Raw genomic sequence first — 22,420 nt, 5'->3', positions numbered from 1 at the left:
CATACACACACACACACACACACACACACACACACACGTATCTATCCCAATTTCCTTTTAGTCTCAGTTCTTCTTGTCCATGTACTTTACAGCAGTGCAGCTGGAACTCTAGGGATGCCCAACTCTGTCACTGAATGCAGGACAGAGCAGAGGACATCGGTCCCGCCCATTCTCTTGCTACTCCAAAGCTCTAGAGAGGAAGTGGCCCCCAAACTCATGGCAGTGGCTGTGGTTACTTAGGTAACTATCTGCCCTTCATGAGCAAGAAAAAACATACTGCCATCTACTGGTCCTCTGAGGTATATTTTATGGAAGCCGAGCCCAACAAGGTGCTATGGGGTACCAATGCATTTGGGCATTCTGTTCTTTCTGTGAAAATTGAGATTCATACATAAGGGACCCCTAGAAGTGAGGCTTGGGCAATGGTGGACCCGGGGCAATGGTGGGGATAGGGCGACCGTGGGGCTGGGGTGATATTGGGGTGACGGTGGGGCTGGGGCGATGGTAGGTCTAGGCGATAGCTCAGTGGGGTAAGTGTTCATCCCATGTACTGATAGTAAAGACCACCACCCAAATTAACTAAATTTATATCAAGCCTTATTATATATGTACAATAAAGCCGGTCTGGTGACTGCCTCCCCCTAATTTTAGCATTTAATCTGTCAGCCCCAAACATAGAAGGAGTGGGGTTTTTATAGCCACAAACTGCAAGCCTGGGGGGTTCCCAAGGTTGGGGGATTTTTCAGAGGAATTTTGGATGTAGGAACTTGGCTGAACACCTCAATATTACTTGACAAAGCTTATCATATTAGAGTGAAGGTCAGGATATAGTCAAGGAGTGAGTCGGATTCCACGGAGTGTACAGCATGTTACATTCCAGAAGATGGGTCGGGAGAGAAAACAGAAATGAACTTATTTTGACCTTGTAACAAGATGGCTTCTAATCTTAAAATGGAGTAGGCTGGCCCATCGTAAGTGCTTGCCTTACAAACATCAGGACCTGAGTTCAATCCCCAGTACTGGGCAGGCAGAAGCAAATGTGTCTGGGATTTACTGGCCAGCCAGTCCAGCCAGTGAGTGCCACTGTCCCAAAAACCAAGAAGGAAACAGGAATGACAGCAAGATTGTTCTCTGACCTCCCCGTGAAACACAGAAACACACATGTACACACACACACACACACAAACATTCTCTCTCTCTCTCTCTCTCTCTCACGCACACACACACATACACACACTTACACACTCATATGCACACTATTCCCAGAATCTTGCAATAAAGAAATCTACATAGTGTTCTTTCTCCTGGGAATTTGATCAGAGCCCATCCTTGATGAGCACCTGTTCCCACCTCCTGAAGCTTTCTGAGGAAGACTCACTAAATAGCAGCCTGCAGGGGAAGGTATGTCACAGGTATCAGTGACCAGTTTGAAGAGGACACAGATAAAGTAGCCACTGTTCTCTCCCAGTGTGGGACTTCTCTAAGCAGGTGGTTCAGGTAGCTTTCAAGAGGGCTGCATTTTAACAAGGTAGAAAACCCTTTGTGGAGGGGCATGCTGACTTCTGTTATAGCGAACCTAGAACTGAGCCACTGCCCAACCCATGTATGACAGCCAGAGGTCCGGATCCGAGTGCTGAAGTGTGGGACTTGATAATATCCCAACAGAGATTAAGATTCACAACACCACAGAGCAGAGACAGGAAAGGCATAGGAACTGCACCAGCCTTCCCCAGTTCACATCTAGGCTCCTCCTCATCCCAGCTGTGAGACCAGGGAAGACATGAAACATTCCCATATTTAGCATGGTGCTTATAATGGTATCCATCTTTAGAGTCACCTGGACATTCAAAGAGTTAAGTCATGGTCCAGCAAGATGACTCAGTGGGTGAAGAGGCCACCAAGTCTGATGACCTGAGTTCAATCCCTAGGACTCACGTGGTGGAAGGAGAGAACTGACTCCTGCAGGCTGTCCTCTGGCACGCGCGCGCACACACACACACACACACACACACACACCATCCATCTAACACATACCCAAACCCACAAACAAATAAATGGAATTTTAAAAAATAAGTCATGAATCTCTTGCCTTAGTTCCTGGCCCGGTAAACACATCACCACTACCATGGCCCTCCTCCAGCCCCTCAAGCCCCATCTCTTCGGTGGTAAGTTCTGATTCAACTGTGCTCAGTGGCAAACCTCTGCGCCCCTCCCCCCAGTGCCCGGAAAGCAGATTTTCAGAAAACACAAAGTAAAAACATGGCCACTCCAACCAGACTGAGGGTTCAGATCTATTTCCTATTGCTTTGTCTTGGCTGTGATAAAAACAGCTTTTTAAAACATAACATTAGCAGAAAATGGAGTCGAAAAGATAAATTGCAGTTTGGGGATAGATAAGCCCTTGGGTGAAGGTGTGCCTTTGTTGACGAGTTAGGTCGGTACGATAAGTAACCAGACTAGATCAAGAACAACAGTTATATTTTAGTAGTTGAAAAAGGGAAACTCACGCTACAAGAGTGGGAGGTTGGAAATCTGATAGGTCCAGCAGGCGCCGCAAAGAGAGAGAGAGAGCGGTGTACCTGGATTTCTACTGGGTCTCAGGTAGCCACATCCTAATTAGATGTGAGTGGTTGATAGTTTCCACCATCATGCCTTCCTCTTGTTCCTCGTAAAATGAGTGATCCTGGGCACATCATCATTGTCACCAACACCGCCAATTTCCAGTCATGTTTGTCTGTTGCCGTGCTTAACACAGGTCGTTTCACGTAAATAATTCCAAAATGTTCCCATACTGAGTTTATTTCCACTTGATATTCCCTGATGTAAGTCCCTGGACAGATTCATAGTTCACACTGCTGGCACTGAGATTGCTGTTCCATTTTCTAAACCAACTTTCCCTCGGAGGAGAGGGGAGATGTCAAAGGCTTCCTGCCCTCACCTAAGGGTGAAGAGCATCGATACGGGGGAGATCCCATCTCTCCCTCCCCCAGTACTGAGCCCAGTTTTCTCTGGTCCCTTGCTGACTGATGTCCCCTTGAAGAGCCCGGCCACCCCCAGTCCTCTGGGCTCAGAACTACGCTGTCTCTGCAGGTGTACCTGGCAGCGGGCACTGTGTATGGGCTGGAGGGACAGCTGAGCGAGCTGGAGGATGCTGCCCGCTGCATCCACAGCAGCACGGGTGAGATGGAGCTGGCGGATCTGGAGGACCAGGTGGCTGCAGCTGCTGCACAGGTACACCATGCTGAGCTCCAGGTGAGCCCCTCCTCGCTCCCACCTCGTAGACACATTTCAGAGTCATGATGCCTGCCATCAGCTCCTGCTGGCGAGCATAGAGGCATCTGCTTATAGCAAAGGACTCTAGCAAACCTTTTCTGTCTTTAACTTTGTGTGTATTTTTCCTGCATGTATGTGTGTGCGCCATGTGCATGCTTGGTCAGGAGAAGTCATTGGATCCCTGGGAACTGCAATTATGGGTGACTGTGAACCACCATGTGGGTGCTGGGAAGCAAAGCCCAGGTCCTCTGCAGGAGCAGCAAGTGCTCTTAGTCAATGCTCCACCTCTGCAGCCCCCCACCCTTTTCCTAAAATAGAAAAGGTTTCTCCTTCCTCCGGTAGCAGAGCCTCAATCTATATTATCGATCTTAGATTTCCCTTTTATATGCTGATGGCTGAGGAGATGGTTCACCCAGAAAGTGCTTGCCACAAAAACCTGAGGGCTCACGATCTCAACCCCCACACAGAAAGCCAGGCAAGGTGACAGGTACCTGTAATCCCAGTGCTGGGGAGACAGAGGTGTGAGCATCCTTGAGGTTTGCTGGCCTGCCAATCTAGCCAGATCCACAAGCTCTATGCTCAGTGAGATACTCTCTGAAAATCTAAGGTGGAGAGCAATGTCCACCCCTGGCATCCACAATGTGTGCATGTGTGCATGTGTGTGAGTGAACAAACTTGCGCGCGCGCGCACACACACACACACATGCACACTGTCTGCTGCTCTCCTCCCATTTCCTCCCAAGGCCACCCCTCTCCTACTGTGGGCTGCTCCCTGATGGTTCCCCAGCAGGGACTCAGTCACATGAGAGCCAGGTCACAACTGTCTGGCCTACAGGAAGTGACTCCTGACCTAACAGAAATGGAGGCGGAGCTAGAGAGAAGGTTTGGCAGCTAAGAACACTGCTGCTCTTGCAGAGGACCTGAGTTCTGGTCCCAGTACCCACGTCAGATGCTCACAACTGCCTGGAACGCCAGCTCCAGGGGATTTGGTTCCCTCTTCTAAACTTTGTGGGCACCTGTGCACGTGTACACAGACCCACACAAAGTTCGTACATATGTATATGTGAACGAGGAAATCTTTTTGAGGGGCTACATAAAGGAATGAACAGGTGGTGCACACTCCCCAGGCCGTGGCTGAGGACTGCATTTTAGACACAGCCGTCTCCACTGAGCGCTCGTCCCCTGCATTCTGAAAATGCTTCTTAGCAGCTTTTGTGAATGTGTCCTTGTCCCTCATGGGTCAGAGCTGGTCATAGGCTAGCCCACTGACTGTAACTGGGATCTGTGCTCACTCTCTCAGAAATCCATACCATTTTATTTCCTCTATAAAGGGCCCACGATCAGTCCACGGCCCATAAACTGTACTGTAGGAGGCACAACTAGACAAGGTGGTAACGCCAGCATCGAGGAGGATCGAGATTGGGAGTTCAAAGTCATCCTTTTTTTCAGAGAAAATTCAGGACTAGCCTGGGCTACGTAAGATGCTGGCTCAAGATACATAAGTAAAGAAAAAGGTGGGAGGTCAATATGTTTCTCTAGACTAAGAAGCAGCAGCATGGCTCAGCAGAGAAGGGCACTAAACACACAAGCCTAGAAACCCACAGAACCCACAATTCCACCAGGCTGTCCTCTGACTTACACAAGTGCCGTGGCGTGTGTGTCCCATGTACTCTTTATAAATAGATAAATAAATAATTTTTAAGAGGAGAGAAGCAGCAGGAGTTCAACACAAGTCCCTGGCATCGCTGCTGTATTGTTTGTTTTGTTTTGTTTATCGAGACAGGGTTTCTCTGTGCAGCCCTGGCTGTCCTGAAACTCTGTAGGCCAGGCTGGCCTTGAACTCAGAGATCTGCCTGCCTCTGCCTCCCAAGTGCTAGAATTAAGGCGTCACCAGCACCACCTGGTTTTGTCCTTACATCTTAACACTACATCCCGGCCAGGTCTGAGGAGATGGCACAGCACTATTGGTAAAGTACTTGCCCGGCAAACATGAGAGCCCGGTTCCCATCCCCAGATCCCACATTTTAAAAAATATGAAGGAAATGCCCTGCATGGTGGTATGTTCTTGTAATCCCACTACCTCAAAGGCGGTAGAGACAGGCAGATCCCTGGGGCTTGCTGGCTAAATTGTCTTGTTCCAAGTCAGTGAGAGAAGCGGGCGTTGGTGGTACAGTGGTGAGCATAGCTGCCTTCCAAGTCAGTGAGAGAAAACAAGCAAGCCGGAGATCTCTCTAAAACTCTTTCCACCCCCTCTTCCCAATGTCCCTGAGCGAGGGTGTGGGCGGTGTCCTGAGCGAGAGTGTGGGCGGTGTCCTGAGCGAGGGTGTGGGTGGTGTCCCTGAGCGAGGGTGTGGGTGGTGTCCTGAGGAGGGTGTGGGCGGTGTCCTGAGGAGGGTGTGGGCGGTGTCCTGAGCGAGGGTGTGGGCGGTGTCCTGAGCGAGGGTGTGGGCGGTGTCCTGAGCGAGGGTGTGGGCGGTGTCCTGAGCGAGGGTGTGGTCAGCCTATTAGCCACTGACAGTGCAGAGAAGCCTCTTCAATGGGGTATGGAAGCTGCATTAAACTATGCTGTAAGGATGAGTATTTAGAAGTCAGTTTGGAGCCACGTCCATTTAGCAAAATAATACTGAGTTCTGCCCTGGGGCCCATGACCTCCCTAGCCACGGGTATTTGGCCGGGCTTACAGAACTAGGCCTGAGTTCCATCCCGTGGAGCAGGCCTTAAGTCTAATCAGAAAGCAGCTAGTTACTCCCAAAACACTCACGCCACTGCTACACCATGTAGGTCTCACTTTTTCAAGTTTTTAATTACCTGGGCAGGCCTCCCTGAGGACCAAGTTTCCAGTACCTCTGCAGAACAAGTTCAACCCTTATCCTAGCCCTAGAGGATGCCCTGGTCCCTGAGACGTAGGTGGTTCCAGGCCAGCATTCCCACGGTGCTTCAGGCCTTCTATTTCTCCCTGTGCCTACTCCAATGGGCTATTGACATGCTCCAGAGCTGTAGAACTGGAAACTTGAATTTATACATTTCCTGTGTTTCATCTTCTCCTTACAGCTCTGGATAGATCAAATGATTGGTAGACGCTGAATGACTGAAAAGGCCAGGTGTTGTGGCCCACGCCTGTCCTTCCAGCACTTAGGAAGAAGGTGGAGGCAGGAGGTCATCCTCAACTACATAGAAAGTTCCAGGCTAGCCTGGGATGCGGGAGACTTTTTCTCAAAAAGAAAAACAAAATTGAATGTGTGAGTGAGCTTCTATCAAAGAAGGCTCATTCTTTGTGAGTTCATAAGGCCTTAACCAGGAGTCTTTCTTCCTTTGTGTATCTTCCCGCTGCGTGAAGATTTCTGACATCGAGAGCCGGATTTCAGCCCTGACCATCGCTGGCTTGAACATAGCACCCTGCGTGCGTCTCACTAGACGCCGGGATCAGAAGCAAAGGAGCCAGGTGCGTCTGTCCTTCCCTCCCCAGTTAGGTTGCATGGTCTGGAGCATTCTGGATGCCGTCTCTGTGGCGCTTTACTGAAGGCTGCGCTTGTTTGTAGGTACAAACTATAGACACATCGAGGCAGCAGAGGAGGAAACTTCCCGCTCCGCCTGTGAAACGTACGTTGCACTTAAAAAACACGCTTGAGGGCTGGAAAGATGGCTCAGCCGTTAAAGGCTGGGCTCACAACCATAAATATAAAAAACACGCTTGAGTCCCTGGAAGAGCTCAGAGCCTTCCGTGTGTGAGGAAGTGTGAGGACCAGACCCAGTGTGCCCTCTCCCCAAGGAGTCTTCTAATCTGCCTTGCTTGTGAGTGTGTGATAGCTGTGCATGAGGATGGGTGTGTATAAGTGAGCATAAGTGGGTGTGAGAGTGATGGTGTGTGTCAGTGTGCCCATGTGAGCAACCATGTGTGTCCGAGAGTATGAGGAGGTGAGCGTGTGTTTGTGAGTATGTGTGAGGGTGATATGTGTGAGTGTGTGTGTGCACGCGTGTATGAATGTGAAGGTCTGTGGCTGAATGTGGATGTACACGTGAGGGTGTGGGGCTCAGTGTGCAGCTGAGTGTGGGTATGTACACGAGTGTGAGGTTATAGATGAGTTAAATGTATGTGTGTTGTTGTGTCCCTGGGAGAGTATATGAAGTGTGTGAGCACATGTGTGTCTTTGTATGGGAGTACGAGTGTGTGGAAGTGTGCGTATGGAGAGAGAATGTGTGTGATTGTGTGCCTGTGTGTGATTATCTTAGTATGGGTGAAAGTGTGAACATGTGAGTGTGACTGTGATTTTTGTATGTGTGTGTATAGGGGTATGAGTGTGTGATTGTCTTAGTGTATTGTGAAAGTGGTGTATGGGGTGTGAGTGGGTATGAAGCGTGTGTGTAGCCTGCTGGGGATACAGGTACACATGTACAGACGAGAGTGTTGGCATGTGTGGGTGTATGCATGCATGCATTCTGAATGTGTATATGTGTGAGGGTGAAGGAGTGTGTTAGTATGTGAGAGACTTACTGTGTGCTTATTTTTCTGAGTGTGTATTTGTGAGCGTGAGTTGTATGAGTAACTGTATAAGAGAGTAGAGTGTGTTAGCGTTGGCCACTTGAGTGTGGAGATATCTGGGTGTGAGTCGGGTGTATATGTGTGTGGGGATGGACTTGGTGTGCAACAGTGTGTGCATAAGTGTGAATGTGTTGGTGTGTGTACAGGAGTACCATGTGAATGTGTTAATGGTGGAGTCCCTGCCAGTTTGAGTAGGAGGGCTGAGAAAGTATGTCAGTGTGAATGCATTTCTGGGTGTTTTGAGTGTGTGCATGTGTTTAAGAGTGTGTTTATGAGCGTGTGTGAATTTGAGTTTGGGGATGTGGCTGTGTTTGTGAGTGGGCATCTGAATGTATGTTCACTGTTCACGTTTGTGTGTTTGAATGTGTGTACGCATAAGTAACAGTGTTTGAGCGTGAGGGTACATGTGTGTCTTGTGTGTGCACATATGTGAATTTGAGATCTGTTTAGTGTGAGCATGTGTGAGCTTGCATGTAAATGAGTGTGTGGAGCTAAGCTGGTGACCAGTAACCCCCAGCAGTGCCCCTGCCTCTGCCTCCTGCAGTACCTGGGTCACAAGCTATTTTACGTGGGTGCTGGGATCCAAACTCAGGCACGGTGAGCCGTGCTGACTGGGCCATCTCTTCAGCGTTCTTACCTGTATTGACTTGGGCCCCCCAGAAGCAAACCCTGGTACACGGACGCATGGGAGGATGTTTGTGAGGAGACTCCAGGAAGTGCGAGGGTGAGGGCAGAGTGTCAGGGTGCTTTAACTAGTGATGAGCTACTCCTTGGGGAAATGAAGCCAGCTCTCCCACACCGAGCCATCTCCCTGCTCCTAATTCTCATGATTTGTTTCCTTTTTAGCTGAAAAAATTGAAGCATCTTCTGTGACCCCCATTAAAACATTTAACCGCAACTTCCTTCTACAAGGCTCCTCCACAAGCAGGCCCTCAGAAAGGGAAGGCGACCCCAAGGACTTGGTGGTAAATATCATCTCCGGCCCCGTCGTGCCATGTGATGGTTCCTCCTTTCCTGTATCCGTCAGGTCACACAATGGTCCCCTCATCCCTTCCTTCCACAGTTGCCCCCAGCAGAGCTCCGAGAGGCAGCCTTTCTGTCTGGTCTCCTGGCCTGTTTTAGATTTGGGGGAGGTGAGTGCCACCCTGTCTGGCACTGCTGGCCTCTTTAGCCTGAGTCTGTCATCTCGGTTGTCTGTCTAGCTCCTCTCAGGAACCAGCTACATGGGAGAGGCGTGAAAGTGTGCCGGGTCTGCTGGCTGTGTAAGGGGTTTTACACCTGAAATTTCTGCTAGCCACAAATGCCTTTTCCTAAGTAGAATCAGCAGCTGCCCCCAAATGTGACAAAGGACAGGACAGAGGATAATGTCACAGACTCTGGGGATCACACAGGAAGGGCTAAGGGAGTATTTGCTAGAAAAACATTTGCAGCTAGGCAGGGTGGCTCATGTCTGTAATCGCATCATTAGGGAGGCTACGGCAGGAGGATTGCTACAAGTTTGGAGCTAGTCAGGGCTTCATGATGAGGTTCTGGTGAGTCACAGTTACACAGCAAGGCACTGTGGCTGAGAAACATGGCACATGGAGTGTCTGAGGTCTATTATTGCTGTGATGAAACACCATGACCTAAAGCAACCTGGGAGAAAAGGGTCTATGTGGTTCACATATTTTAAGTCACAGTCCATGAGGGAAACAAAGGCAGGAACCTGGAGGCAGGAACCTGGGGGCAGGAACCTGGGGGCAGGAACTGATGCAGAGCCCATGAATGGAGTGCTGCTTCTTGGCGCTCAGCCTGCTTTCTTATGAAACCCAGGACCACCAGCCCAGGGCATAGTACTACCCACAATGGGCTGGGCCCCCCATCAATTCTAACTAAGAAAACACTTTACAAGTTTGCCTACAGTCCAGTCTTACATTACAGTGTGTGTGTGTGTGTGTGTGTGTGTGTGTGTGTGTGTATGTGCGTGTGTGTTAAACAAGACTTGTGGCTGGGTTATGGTGGCTTGCAGATACAATCTCAACATAAGGAGGCTGGATAGAGAGGATTGCTGCAAACTCAGCACCTGCCTGGGCTACACAGGAGAGAGAGAGAGAGAGAGAGAGAGAGAGAGAGAGAGAGAGAGAGAGAGAGAGAGAGAAAACAAGCTCAGAGACAGCGGGAGGAGGGTGTTTTCATATTTTTATTTGGCTGAAATAGGCGAGTTTGGAGCCTGTCTTGGTGGTGGGTTACGGTTGGTGAGTTAAGAGTTCCCTTGTCACCTCTCCAATTGGAGAACTGAGTAACGTGAGCATTGGGTGTTGGTTAAGATGCTTAACTATCCAACTGTGCATCACAGGAAATACCTAAGTCCGTAACAGAAAGTCAGCTTCCTAAGAGTCAGTTTGCAAACAGCCCCTCAGCAAACCCTGGGAGGAAGAAAGTGTCCAGCCATCCCCCGTGACCATGGTGCCAGACAGCTGGTGACGGTGTGTCCATCTTGCTTCATTCAGGAGCCTGTTCTGGAGTCGGCTGTGATGTACTAACCACGGAACTCCACAGCCAGTGACCCACTGCCTCCGGCCGTACACGACAGTGCCTTGACCCAACAGCCATCGAGTACTGTGTAGATTTCCACTGAGGCGAGGGCCTGGGGGGGCGCAGTGCGCTACTGCACAGGGTGCACAGGGTGCACGGTGCACTACTGCACAGGGCTGTCTTGATACCTCACCCAGAAGGCCGTCTCAGTCTGCAACACTGAGGTCTCGCCCACTCTCTGCCTTAGGCTCCCAGGGGAATCTGAGACCCGAATATCCAGACGCTGGCTTCCAATAGCAGAGCTCTGTGTTCAAGAGATGCATTGTGTCTGCCTACTTTGCTCCTGTGTGTTGTCTTCACCATCCCTGTGTGTGTTTTAATCTCTTCATCCCCATCAACAGTTCATCCAGTGGAAAACTTTTGGAGAGGAGGAGATTCGGGGAAGGAAGGGAGGAAGGGGCTATTACCCATGATTACTCTTGCTTATCATCCCCTAACAGATGCTAAGAGCAGGGGGCACTAGAAACAATCTCATTGGGGAATGCTCAGCCACCTCCAGCTAAGCCCCACCCCCCACCCCCACCTCCATCCCTGTCCTTCCCATTGCTTGGTAACCAGCATCCACAAAATGAAAAGCTCAGATCCACCCAGGCCATACCTTTGTGTCTTTGGAACCATGTCTCCTTTTGAATTTGGGGTTCTTGCATGGATTTACTCAGGGGGAGGGGCCTAAGGAACGTCATTATTAGTCTACCTTTCAGGACACTGTTGGGAGTCAGTGCGGCACGGCTTGGTCACATGGAAATGAGATTTGGGTAAATGAACTGTTGCAAATCAGAACCACGTAAGAAAAGTGTCCCATTCTCCAGTGTGCATTCCGGCACTGAGTTCAGCGAGATTCAGCTTCAGGAGCAACAAGGAAGGTGGTTAGGAAATCGCCTTAGAGAAAAGTTAGTGCCAACTGCGAGGGTTGCAAGAGGTGATGCAGGCTGCAGTTTCAGGGGAGAGGCTGGCCTAGATGCACGGGTACCTAACATGTATTTGTGCACACAGACGGAACTTACACTCCGCTGGGCTCACTCGCTGCTTGCGCCCTGTTTTTAATGTTGGCTTCCGGGATATTCTGAATCATGGAGTAGGGGGAGGGGCAAAGGAGGGATGCTAAGCAGTGAGCAAGGCGATGGGTGACCATTAGGTGCTGGCTCTGGAGGACATGGTGTTCTCAATTTAGTCTAATGTCCCTTTCTGGTAGGCATGTGGTTTTTCCAGAATCCACAACCAAAGGTCAGACCATTGAACTTGCTGAAGCTATATATGTGAGCTGGTCTAACTGGAATGCCCCCACCCCCAAAAGCCCAGCTCTGTTTTCACCTCCATGTTGTCCTGTGCATCCCCAGGCTTGACTTAAGTGCCCTTGCACTGTGTGTGCCATTGCTGCTGGGGGGTCTCCCGTTTCCAGAACGCTCCTGGGGCTGTGTGTGCCATTGCTGCTGGGGGGTCTCCCGTTTCCAGAATGCTCCTGGGGCTGTGTGTGCCATTGCTGCTGGGGGGGTCTCCCGTTTCCAGAATGCTCCTGGGGCTGTGTGTGCCATTGCTGCTGGGGGGTCTCCCGTTTCCAGAATGCTCCTGGGGCTGTGTGTGTCACGCCAGAGAAAGGGCTCCATGGACATGGTAACCTGTGGCATTCTATCCTGTGGGTGTGGTTCACACTGAAACAAAATTGAGAAATACAACAGAAAGATCTGGTTTCCAAACAGGACGTTTCCTTAGGAGGCACGAGGCTGCCTTTGTTCTAACAGTGTTAAGATACTCAGTTTTCTTTTGGGGAAAAAAAAAAGTGTGTACTCTGTAAGCCTTGCAAAAAAAAATAATAATAATAATGAAGAAAAAGCCTGTTCTATGGCATCTGTACTTTTATAAAGGTTTCCTTGTGCCAAATAAGTACAAAGATTTATTTAATTTACTATTTAAACCATAAACATGCTATAGTTCCAGAAAATTATTTTGTCATCCAGTGATTTTGATCTTTAGTGTCAATATTTATATTTAGATTAATTTTTATAAATGAAATATTTTGATGGTTTAAGAAAATGAGGACAGAAAGGATACTATCTCTGATGGCTTCTCGGGGTTATGCCTTCGTGTCTCACACACTCGGCCAAGAATCACTGTCAAAAGAAACGACCACGACCGAGCAGTAAAAGTCACCTAATGAAACTTGTCTGCATGTGTGATTTCTTTCATTTATTTGTTTATTTTGTTTAGAAGAGTCTAGGAGGCAGTGACTCTGCCTGCCTTCTAGTTTACACTGCTGTCTGACCAAGTTGGTTCTCTCTCCCAAGCTGAAACAAATCAGTTTCTCAGTGCTGGGATTACAGGTGTGCGCCCGCACATTACAGGTGTGCGCCCGCACATTACAGGTGTGCGCCCGCACATTACAGGTGTGTGCCCGCACATTACAGGTGTGCGCTTGCATGTTACATATGTGCACCTGAACACTGGCTTTTTGCTTTTCTTACTTGGGTGTGGGGAATCTGAACTCAGACCCTCAATCCTGCACAAGTACCTTGCTGATACACCCACCTCCCCAGCCCACATGAGCACTGACTAAGGAAACCAGATGGTTCTGCTACTTGTATGAAGCAGGGACACTTCTCAAGCGTCATGTAGGGCACACGGTGACACCTGCAGCAGGGAACAGTCCAGGCCAGACTTTTCGGTGCTGAGGATAAGAACCCCGAGTTGGTTAGACCCTGGAGGTGAACCCATATGTCAGTAGAGGGTCCCTTGCCTGCCTCAGTAGACACTATGGATAGTTACTCCCCCCGCTGTCTTAGTTAGGGTTTCTATGGCCGTGAAGAGACACCATGACCACAGAGACTCTTTCAAAGGAAAACATTTAATTCGGTTGGTTTGCAGTTTCAGAGGTGCAGTCCATTATCAACATGGTGGCATGCAGGCAGACATGGTGCTGGAGAAGTAGCCGAGTGTCCTGCATCTTGACTTGCAGGCAACAGGAAGTGAACTGGGACACTGGGCTGTAGCACAATTAATAAAAACCCAGAAACAGATATTGGGGTTCAACCTGAAGATCAGAAAAGCAAAAAAGCCACTGGCTCTTACCTCTACCTCAAACTGAAATGGTGACCTTGCCTCCAGGAACCTCAGAATGAGACTGTGACTGAGAGCTGTCTCCTCCCGTCTTATATTCCCCTGGAGGACTGGGATTGAAGGCGTGCACCACCACTGCCCAGCCTCTATAGCTAACCAGTGTGACTGCTGAGATTAAAGGTGTGTGCAAGCACTGTAGCACAAATAATAAAAACCCAGAAAGTGGGGTTCAGCCTGAAAACCAGAAAAGCAAAGCAGCCAAGCCACTAGAGAAATCTTTCCTCTACCAGGCTGGGCGACCACAGGCTAAGCAGACTAACCCTCTCTCTCCTCCAATTTTATATTCCCTCCAGTGCTGGGATTAAAGGTGTGACTTCCTAGTACTGGGGTTAAAGGTGGGAAGCACCATTACCTGGATTTGTTTCTGCATTGATCTTGTGTAGCCCAGGGTGTCCTTGAACTCGCAGAGACCCTTCTGCCTCCGTCTCCCAAATCCTGGGATTAAAGGTGTGTGCCCCTAATGCCTGACCTCTAGTGGTTTAGCCTTGCCATTCTGATCTTTAGGCAAACTTTATTTATTAAAACATAAATAAAATATCACTATTTTCCCCTTTTTGTCTAAAAAAAGGCTATAACATATAAGAAAAACTATACAGTAAGCACAATAACTACATACAATATATCCAGGCAATAAGTACATCAACAATGTCTAGTCCATTTGCATTTGACAAATTCAAAGAAAATACTCCATATCCATCCTATCTTGGTGAGTCCAAATCTTGTACCTAATTTACTTTTATCATAACTTGCTTTCTGCGTCTGGTCATCAAGGAAAACTATAACTCTCTAGTCTTCATCTCCCTCAGAGACCCAAGAAGGAAATAATATTAACTGAGTAGCAGGACGTGCGAGCAAACAACTTCCAAAATCGTGAGAATGACAGAAACAACTGACTGCCTGGACAGTCACCCAAAGTTTCTCTTCCTTGTTGGGGCTTCCGTCTTCTGCCTACAGGCCTAGAATATCGAAATATGGTGTATATTACTTGTGTTTTAATCAATAAAGCTTGCCTGAAGATCAGTGCAAAGCAGCCACACCAGTCAGCCATCCAGGCCAGGCAGTGGGGGCACACACCTTTAACCCCAGCAGCCACACTAGTTAGCCATAGAGGCCAGGCAGTGATGGTGCATGCCTTTAATCCCAGCCCTAGAGAGGAATATAAAATGGGAGGAAACAGGTCTCAGTCTCAATCTGGGGATTCATAGAGCTGGGATTTCCACTTTGTTTGTCTGAACCTTGGTAGAGGGAAGACCTCTCTAGTGGCTTGGCTGCCTTACTTTTCTGATCTCCATCTTGAGCCCCAATATCTGTCTCTGGGTTTTTATTAATCGTGCTACACTGGGTGTGGCTTAAGCATATATGAGACCTCGAAGCTCACCCACAGTAACACACTTTCTCCCACAAGGCCACACTTATTGCAGTAAAGCCACGCCTCCCAATAGTGCCACTCCTATAAGCTTATGAGAGCCAATTGCGTTCAAGCTATCACACCCATCCTTTTGCTGGCTTAGGAGATTGCGACTTCCTGGTATGCCCAGACAGTCAGACAGTGGCTCCTGCCATTCACAAATGGGAATAGAAATCCTCCCTTTATCCGCAATAAATAAGTGTTTATAAATACAAAAGCCAGCAGCCTTGTCAATCTAAGGTCCATGGAGCCCTGGTGTAACATAGCTGTCTCCTCAAGGTTGAACCTTTCTGGAAGGAGATTTTGCTTCATGAGTCGGGAGACTTACAAGCTCTAAGCTGTTTCTGGGAGAGGGGGGGTCCTCTGTGGAACTGCCTGAAGTAGTACAGAGCCCCCCAAATGCAGCTTTCTCGGCTGTCACCCATGACGGGGTGGGTCTTTTTGATGATGTACCTGCCTCAAGCCAGTCATGCTTCTATAAGTAACCCCTCACCCCTGTCCCAACAAATGTCCACAATAAACTCATCAAGTCACCAAGCTGGATTTGGGTGACATTATGTCTTGGGTCTGTCGTCACCCTTTCTGAGAATTCATGCCGTAGACACCCGCGGATGTGCTTAGCATCACCTGGTTGCTCGTCCAAACTTGATCACCCTGATGCTTCTATTTATATCTCTAATAGTAATCCCGGCACGATGCTTGAAGTGTTTATCTCATTGTAAACAATCAGGAGTCAGATATCAGGGTGAGAACCCAAATGATCACAGAAGCCACCAGTGACCTCATCTCTCTCCTGTTCCTCAGTCTGAAAGGGCTGAGATCCTCTCTCAGTCCTGCCTTACTACTTCCTGTGTCCTTTCTTTTCTCAGTCCTCCAAGCCCTCTGGTTAATTTTGGTCAGCTAGTGACTAGCTCCGCCCTCTGCTGCTGTTGTCAGAATTCAATCAAAATATCTCGCAACAGGTGCTAATACTATGAATCCCTGGACACTGCTTTTAAAACTACTGATGGAGGAAGGAAAGGAAGGGGCCCAGCTGACTTCCAAAGTCTTACCTGCACTCTGAGACATAGCAGCTCCAATGGAAACAATGAGAGAATATGAGCCGCTCCCTGCGCTTGAGGACCACGCCCATCCTCCCTTCACAGAGGGAAACTGATAGCCAAAAAAAACTCAGAAAACACACAGCCCTTGCCTCCCCACACCTAACTGCACTGCTAGGCAAAGAGATTGAAAAGAGGTGGACTCTAAGGTGTAAGGTGGAATAAACCCTTTCCCTTCCTCCCAAGGTTGATTTTGGTTGTGTTTTTTATCACAGCAACAAAACCCTGTTTTAGAACATCAGTTTGGGATACCCCTCTCAGGAGACAGAATCGCAAGCATCTGTATCCCTAGAAACACATGGCTCTTGTTTTCTGGGTTATTCAGACACTCATTTATTTTTCTCCTAAAAAAAAAAAGTGCTTTATTTGCCATGGTAACTGTGACCCAGAGTTCAGAGCATCTAGAAAGTTCCAGAAGTATCTGGTCCCTCCTCAGATGTTTACTGTACTGTGTACTGTGGCTGGTCAGCTCACCTGTAACGTTGCATGCTAAGCATCTTCCTTGTGCTGCTAGGACCTTACAGGAAATGAGTCACAAGAAACACCTCAGCAGGAGCTTGGTAACCATAGCTACTAGATGCATATGTCAACCCTCAGCTCACGATGGGGGCGATTTCTGCTCCACAAACGTTTCTCCTCCAGGCCCTAACTCTAGTAAGTATGACCACTCTGCCCTGTTGAGGTTGGGCTTGGTTAGATGGCATGGCTTGTGATGGGGGGGAGGGGTGGGGTGGCGACAAATTTCTCCATCCCTTGATTTTGGACTTGGATCTGAGACTTGCTTGGGCTAACTGAATGCTCTAGTTAATTTTCGGTTACTGTGATAATCACTAAGACCAGAAGTAACATGGGGAGAAAGGGATTATTTGTCTCACAGGTCTCTGAAAACACAGTGTGGTGGTTTGCATAGGAATGGCCCCCATACACTCATGCGTTTGAATGCATGGCCATAGGGAGTGGCACTATTAGGAGGTGTGGCCTTGTTGGAGTAGGTGGGGCTTTGTGGGAGGAAGATCATCACTGAGGGGTAGGATTTGAGGTTTCAACTGCCCCAGCCAGGTATAGTGTAACATTCCTTTCTATGGCCATGTCTGTCTGCATGCTGCGGTGCTTCCCGCCATGAGATGATGGACTAAGCCTCCGAAACTGTGAGCCACCACTTCAGTTAAATGATTTTCTTTATAAGAGTTGCTGTGATCCTGGTATCTCCTCGCAGCAACAGAACGCTGACTAAGACACATTGGGTTTGGAGGGTGGCATGTTCAGCAGTATTATTGTGGTATTAGCCACATTATCCTAAAACATTCCTGTGTTAAGGGTAGAGTAAGATCAGTGAATACAAAAAGCAAAGTCATGGTGATGTTAATACTGACTCAGTGGGATTCAGAATCACCCAAGAGACAGCCCTCTGGGCATGCCTGAGTTGAGTCTTCTAGAACAGGTAATAGTAAGAACACACGCCTAAGAGAGGCGCCACCATCCTGTGGGCTGGGGTCCTGAGTGAAATAAAAAGGAGAAGGTGAGGTGGGCACGAGCACCCATCTCTCTCTGCTTCCTGTGAGCACCGAATGATCAGCCAGCCCCGCTCCTTCCTCATCGCCTTCCTCTCCATGACGGACTGGACCCTGAGGCTAGGGCAGAATAAACTCCTCTCCCCAAGTTGCTTTAGTCACTAACAGGGTCGTGCGTCAGCATAGACGCCGAGCTCTCTGGTTCTGACACTGCACGGCCTGGCCCTCCCTCGCCTCTTTGACTCTCTGTGCGTGCTGAGTCTTTCACAGAGCCTTTTGTCATTGAGATTTTTTTATATCTGTCACTGCTGTGCTGGAGCATTTGGCCCCTTAAAAATAGCTCTCCCTGACAGCAGCTCTGTTTTCTCCCAGGGGAAGTGTTTCCCGTACAAAATTTGCATTTTGCAGAACAGTTGGCCATGGGAGCCTTCTGTCTCAGGGACTGAGCTGGGAGTCTAATAAAGCCCAGGTAAACAGGACTGACTTTCCTGGGGACTGGAAAATCTGAATATTCACTTCATGCTTTGGAGGTGATCCAAAGGGTCCAGTCTGGTGGGGCGTACGTAAGTCTTTAAATACAAGGAAAGAAATCTGTTTTCTGTCAGAGTTGTCGTGTCTGGTACAGATGAAAGACTGAAGGCGAGCTTGTGCTTTGGCATTCTGGTTTCACAGGTCTGGGGTGGGACTCAAGACACTGCTCCTGGCCGGCCCCTGGGCTGTCAGAGCTGCTGGCCACACTGTGAGCATCGGGGTTCCACAGAGTTCTTCAGGGGTCCCCAGGAAATGATAGGTCCTGTGTGGCTCATTAGTGATTTCCATCTCTTTCCTCTCTCACATCCCTTCTCCTGGGAGGAACCCTGAGATCGTTTCCGGGGTGCGTACGTGTGTGTTCACACAGCTTCTTCTTGCACTGGCCGCATTCCGTTTGTCCTCATAGACACTAGAGAGAGTGGGACCCGGGGTGGCCTGTGGTGGCCTTGGCTCTAGCCTGGGGTTACTTCTGGCCATGTGACAAGACTGACAGCCATGCAAACGGGATCACCCCTTTCCGTGTGTCTTCTGGGACTAGGGATGAGTAACTATACTTGGCTCTTTTTCCTTTCATTATTGTAACAAAATGCCTAAGACAGCAAAGACAGATAGCTCTTTGGGTGAAGTACTTTGCACACAAGAATGAGGATCTGAGTTCAGATCCTAGGCACCCACATCAAAAGCCAGGTGTAATAGTGAACGCTTGTAAATCCAATGCTGGGGAGGCAGGGACAGGAGAGTCCCTGGGAATGCTGTCCAGTCTGTCTAATTGGCAAGATAAAGTTCAGCAAGGGACTCTATGCCAGAAAAGCAGGTGGAGGGGCTGGAGAGATAGCTTGGGGGTCAGGAGCACTTGCTGCTCTTACATAAGTTCAGTTCCTAACACCGCGTCAGAGGCTCACAACCACCCGAAACTCCATTTTCACGGGATCTGTTGTCCTCTTCTGACCTTCACAGGCCCCTGCATGTACACGATGCACACACATGCACTACACACACAAAGTTAAATTTTTAGAAAGACACCAGACGTCAGCCTCTGGCCTCCGTGCGCACACACTCACAGAGGTGGGGACGGCTTGGCTCTGGTGAGGGCCTTATGGATGACGGTGTCGCAGCAATGCAGGACAGAGGCCCTTCTTTCTCTTTAAATGATGCTGCCACTGCATGTCCCACATCCACAGCACTTCTTCCTCTTCTCCCGAGGTTGTCGAGATGCTGACAGTGGGCATGGTCCCTGCTGCTGATGTCACCCGGGCATTCATCAGCTTGGTGCCCATGCGTTATTGAACTGTCTGAAGACTAAGGAGTCAGTCCCCCTTTTAGATTTGAAACGTCAGGATTCTGTTCTCCTGGTCTCCACTCTGACCCTGACAGCAAGGTAAATGGACTCTCTGGCTAATGACTGTGGTTGGAGCAGGCACTCCAAACCCCGGGAGAGCAGGGCTGTAGCGCCATAGCATCTTCAGGTGACCTCCTCTGGCAGGACCCCCTTCACCCACCGAGGGTCACAAACCAAGGAAAGGGCTTTCTCAACTCTGCATTCTCTCAAGGTGCTTTCAGTCCTGTAATGACTTGCTGTAACCTTCAAAATCCTGAATCATCTTCTTGTTTGTTTTGTCGGAGGCTGCTTGTTTGTTCCCTGCCACTCTAACCCAAAACAAACACACAAAAACTATATTAATTACAATACTGTTTGGCCAATAGCTTAAGCGTACTTCTGCAGGCTCCAACAGGGCGTCTGTCTCTTGTGGTGGCTAAATGGCTACTCCATGACTCTGCCTACACCCGCTCTACATTTCTGTTTGGATTTCTTGCCTGGCTTTACTCTGTTAAAGTAAAGCAGCTTTATTCATTAACCAGTAAAAGCAACACATATACTGAAGGACCTCCTACACCAGGAGACAGGGTCTCTCTGTGTAGCTATGGCTGTCCTGGAACTTTTTATGTAGACTAGGCTGGCCTTGAACTCATAGAGACCCGCCTGCCTCTGCTTCCCAAGTGCTGGGATTAAAGGTGTGCACCACCACAATGCAGCTCCTCCTCACCTTTTACAGATGTAGCGAATAGCTGTCAAATTTGACTTACTGCCCAATCAACGGGATGGAATTTATGCATGCTACCATAGCCTGTCAACTGTCCATGGTTAGTAGGCCATGGAACCTAGAGAACCTACTATTGCTGTGTTCCTAAACCAATATTATTCCTAACTTCATTCTGAATATTTATTCTTATACCCACAGGAAAGTGTAGGTCTCCCCTCATCGAAAACACATCTTTCTGTAGTTGATGAAGAGCATTAGAGAAAGCCACAGCTTGTCAAAATGCAGAGAACAGCTGGCTGTCAGGTGCCTGCCCAGCCCCAACTGATACAGCTACAATACGGTCCCTACATCTAGGTTTCAGGAAACATCACAGAAGCTAAGACAGAATATCATCAAAATATACTGTATGAAATCCCCAATGAATTAATAAAAATATTATACTAAAAAGGAATGTAATATTTTTTAAAAGAAAAACATGAATCTTGGGTAAGGTTGTTCCACCAGCATTATGAATCCATTTAACAGAAAAGGTTATTTCCAGTAAGCAGGATTATGTGAAAATTGGTGGGAATGTGGACCCAGCAGCCTAAGAAAGCAACAAAGCAAAAAGCACATGGAGTCAGTTAAACAGAGGTTCGTGAGGGCACAGCCCCACAGAGGGTGGCAAGCTTGCCTCTTACTGTGGCGTGGGCAAAGCCCTGTGCTCTTGAGATATAAGGGCCCAGCTGGTCTGGGAATGCATACTGTGATGGACAGGATAATGTGAGCATATTGTATATTATCAAAAAGTAAATGATGGCTCAGTTTTTTAAAAGTCTCAGAGTCAATAACAAAGCTTCTGTTAAAATGGGCTAAGAAAAGAACCGGGGGAAGCTATTATGGTGTTGAGAGCAGGCATGTCAGCCGCAGGGAGGTCGCTGCTTGTCCTAGATTCCTTCAGCAGCTTGGAGAGTCACAGTCAGTTGCCCTAGGGAAGTCAGGGGCTTACTGGTCATGTGACATCTACCGGTCCAGAGCAGAGAGAGACAATGGCTCCTGTGTGCTCATTCTTCCACAACTCAGGGTCCAGCCCACGAAGTGGTGCCACCCACATCTGGGAAGTATCTTCTACCTCAATAAACAATGCAGTCAGTCCCGGACAGACGTGTCCATGGGACACGCTGATCTAGGTAATTCCTCTCTTTCCTCATGATTGCAGTGATTGTATGCTGCGGCGAGCTGTAAGTTAAAGCTAGCCAGCACATTGCTTCATCCTGAAGGAAGAGGTCGGCCCGCATACAGAAATGCTCAAGACTATATATTAGGTGGTGTTCAAACGGTGTGGGGGCCCTGGGTCTTTCCTCGTTGAAGAAGAAATGGAAGGAATGCTAGACCTGAGTGACTAGTGAGAATCAAATGGCTTTGTGCCCAACGAGAGGACTGGAGCGAGTGCCACCTGTCAGTACACCGGAGAAGGCAAGGTGCGTCTCCTCAGATGCGACCATGGTCACATCTGTCATTAGTCTTAACAAAACAAGACCCTCTGACTGGTGAAGTGGGAGAGGGGTGCAAACGGAGCTGTAGAACAACCGCCCGACTGGCAACCCACCCTGCCTGACAAAGGGTCCAGTGCAGGATCTCAATTTCCCCTTGGATGTTACCAGGTCTCTAAAAGACCCTAGTCCCTCCAACTTCAGTGACTGAAAGGGGATTCCTAGGTGTTGAGGAAGCTGTGGGCCACGTTCCTGCTGCCCGGCTCCTGGCCGCCAGCTAGCTTATGCCCCGAAATAATTACACGGAAACTGTATTCTTTTAAACACTGCTTGGCCCAGTAGCTCTATCCTCTTACTGGCTAGCTCTCACATCTAGATTAACCCATTTCTAATAATCTGTGTAGCTTACCAGTAAGATCCTAATCTGCGTCTGCCTCAGAGAGGAGAATCATGGTGACTGCCTGACTCGGCTTCTTTCTTCCAGCATTCTGTTCTGTCTACTTCACCTACCTAATTTTCTGTCCTATTAAAGGGCCAAGGCAGTTTCTTTATTTAACCAATGAAATCAACACAAAACAGAAGACTCTCCCACATCACCTAGGGATGGATTTGTGTTTGGAAGAGTGTTGTTTTCACATGCTGAAGCCTTCAGGTCTGGAGTTACCCAACCTGAATTCAGTAGAATCTTTCTCACCTTCATGTCTGCAGAATAACTCAGCCCTTACTTACTTCCCCTGCAGTTAGACTAATAAATATACTTGCGCATGTATTGGCTATCCCAGCATTTCAGAGTTGACAATATTCGCTGTTTACATTTCTGGCTATCATGGTATGGGCCTTGCTAGACAAGTGTGAGGA

At 48.6% G+C, this 22,420-nt stretch overlaps 1 protein-coding gene across 2 annotated transcripts in view; it reads left to right on the top strand.

Moving 5' to 3' along the window:
• The window catches only part of Myrip (myosin VIIA and Rab interacting protein), a 163,860-nt gene extending 151,331 nt beyond the window's left edge, over positions 1-12,529 (top strand). The window contains exons 13-17 of one of the 2 annotated variants that reach the window (XM_050141690.1): positions 3,091-3,231; positions 6,611-6,715; positions 6,813-6,873; positions 8,660-8,778; positions 10,303-12,529. In XM_050141690.1, coding sequence (XP_049997647.1) covers positions 3,091-3,231; positions 6,611-6,715; positions 6,813-6,873; positions 8,660-8,778; positions 10,303-10,335 — 459 coding nt within the window. In that variant the 3' untranslated portion in view covers positions 10,336-12,529. Of the gene's footprint in view, positions 1-3,090; positions 3,253-6,610; positions 6,716-6,812; positions 6,874-8,659; positions 8,779-10,302 lie in introns of both variants that reach the window. The other variant, XM_050141689.1, reaches the window with a different exon arrangement.
• The last annotated feature ends 9,891 nt before the right edge of the window (positions 12,530-22,420 follow it).

Source organism: Alexandromys fortis, unplaced genomic scaffold (assembly GCF_014885135.2).
Source record: "Alexandromys fortis isolate MF-2015 unplaced genomic scaffold, M_Fortis_MF-2015_v1.1 scaffold_44, whole genome shotgun sequence".
NCBI classification, from domain to species: Eukaryota; Metazoa; Chordata; class Mammalia; order Rodentia; family Cricetidae; genus Alexandromys; species Alexandromys fortis.
Note: the sequence above shows the minus strand (reverse complement) of the source record. Positions and strands in the feature narration are given on the sequence as shown.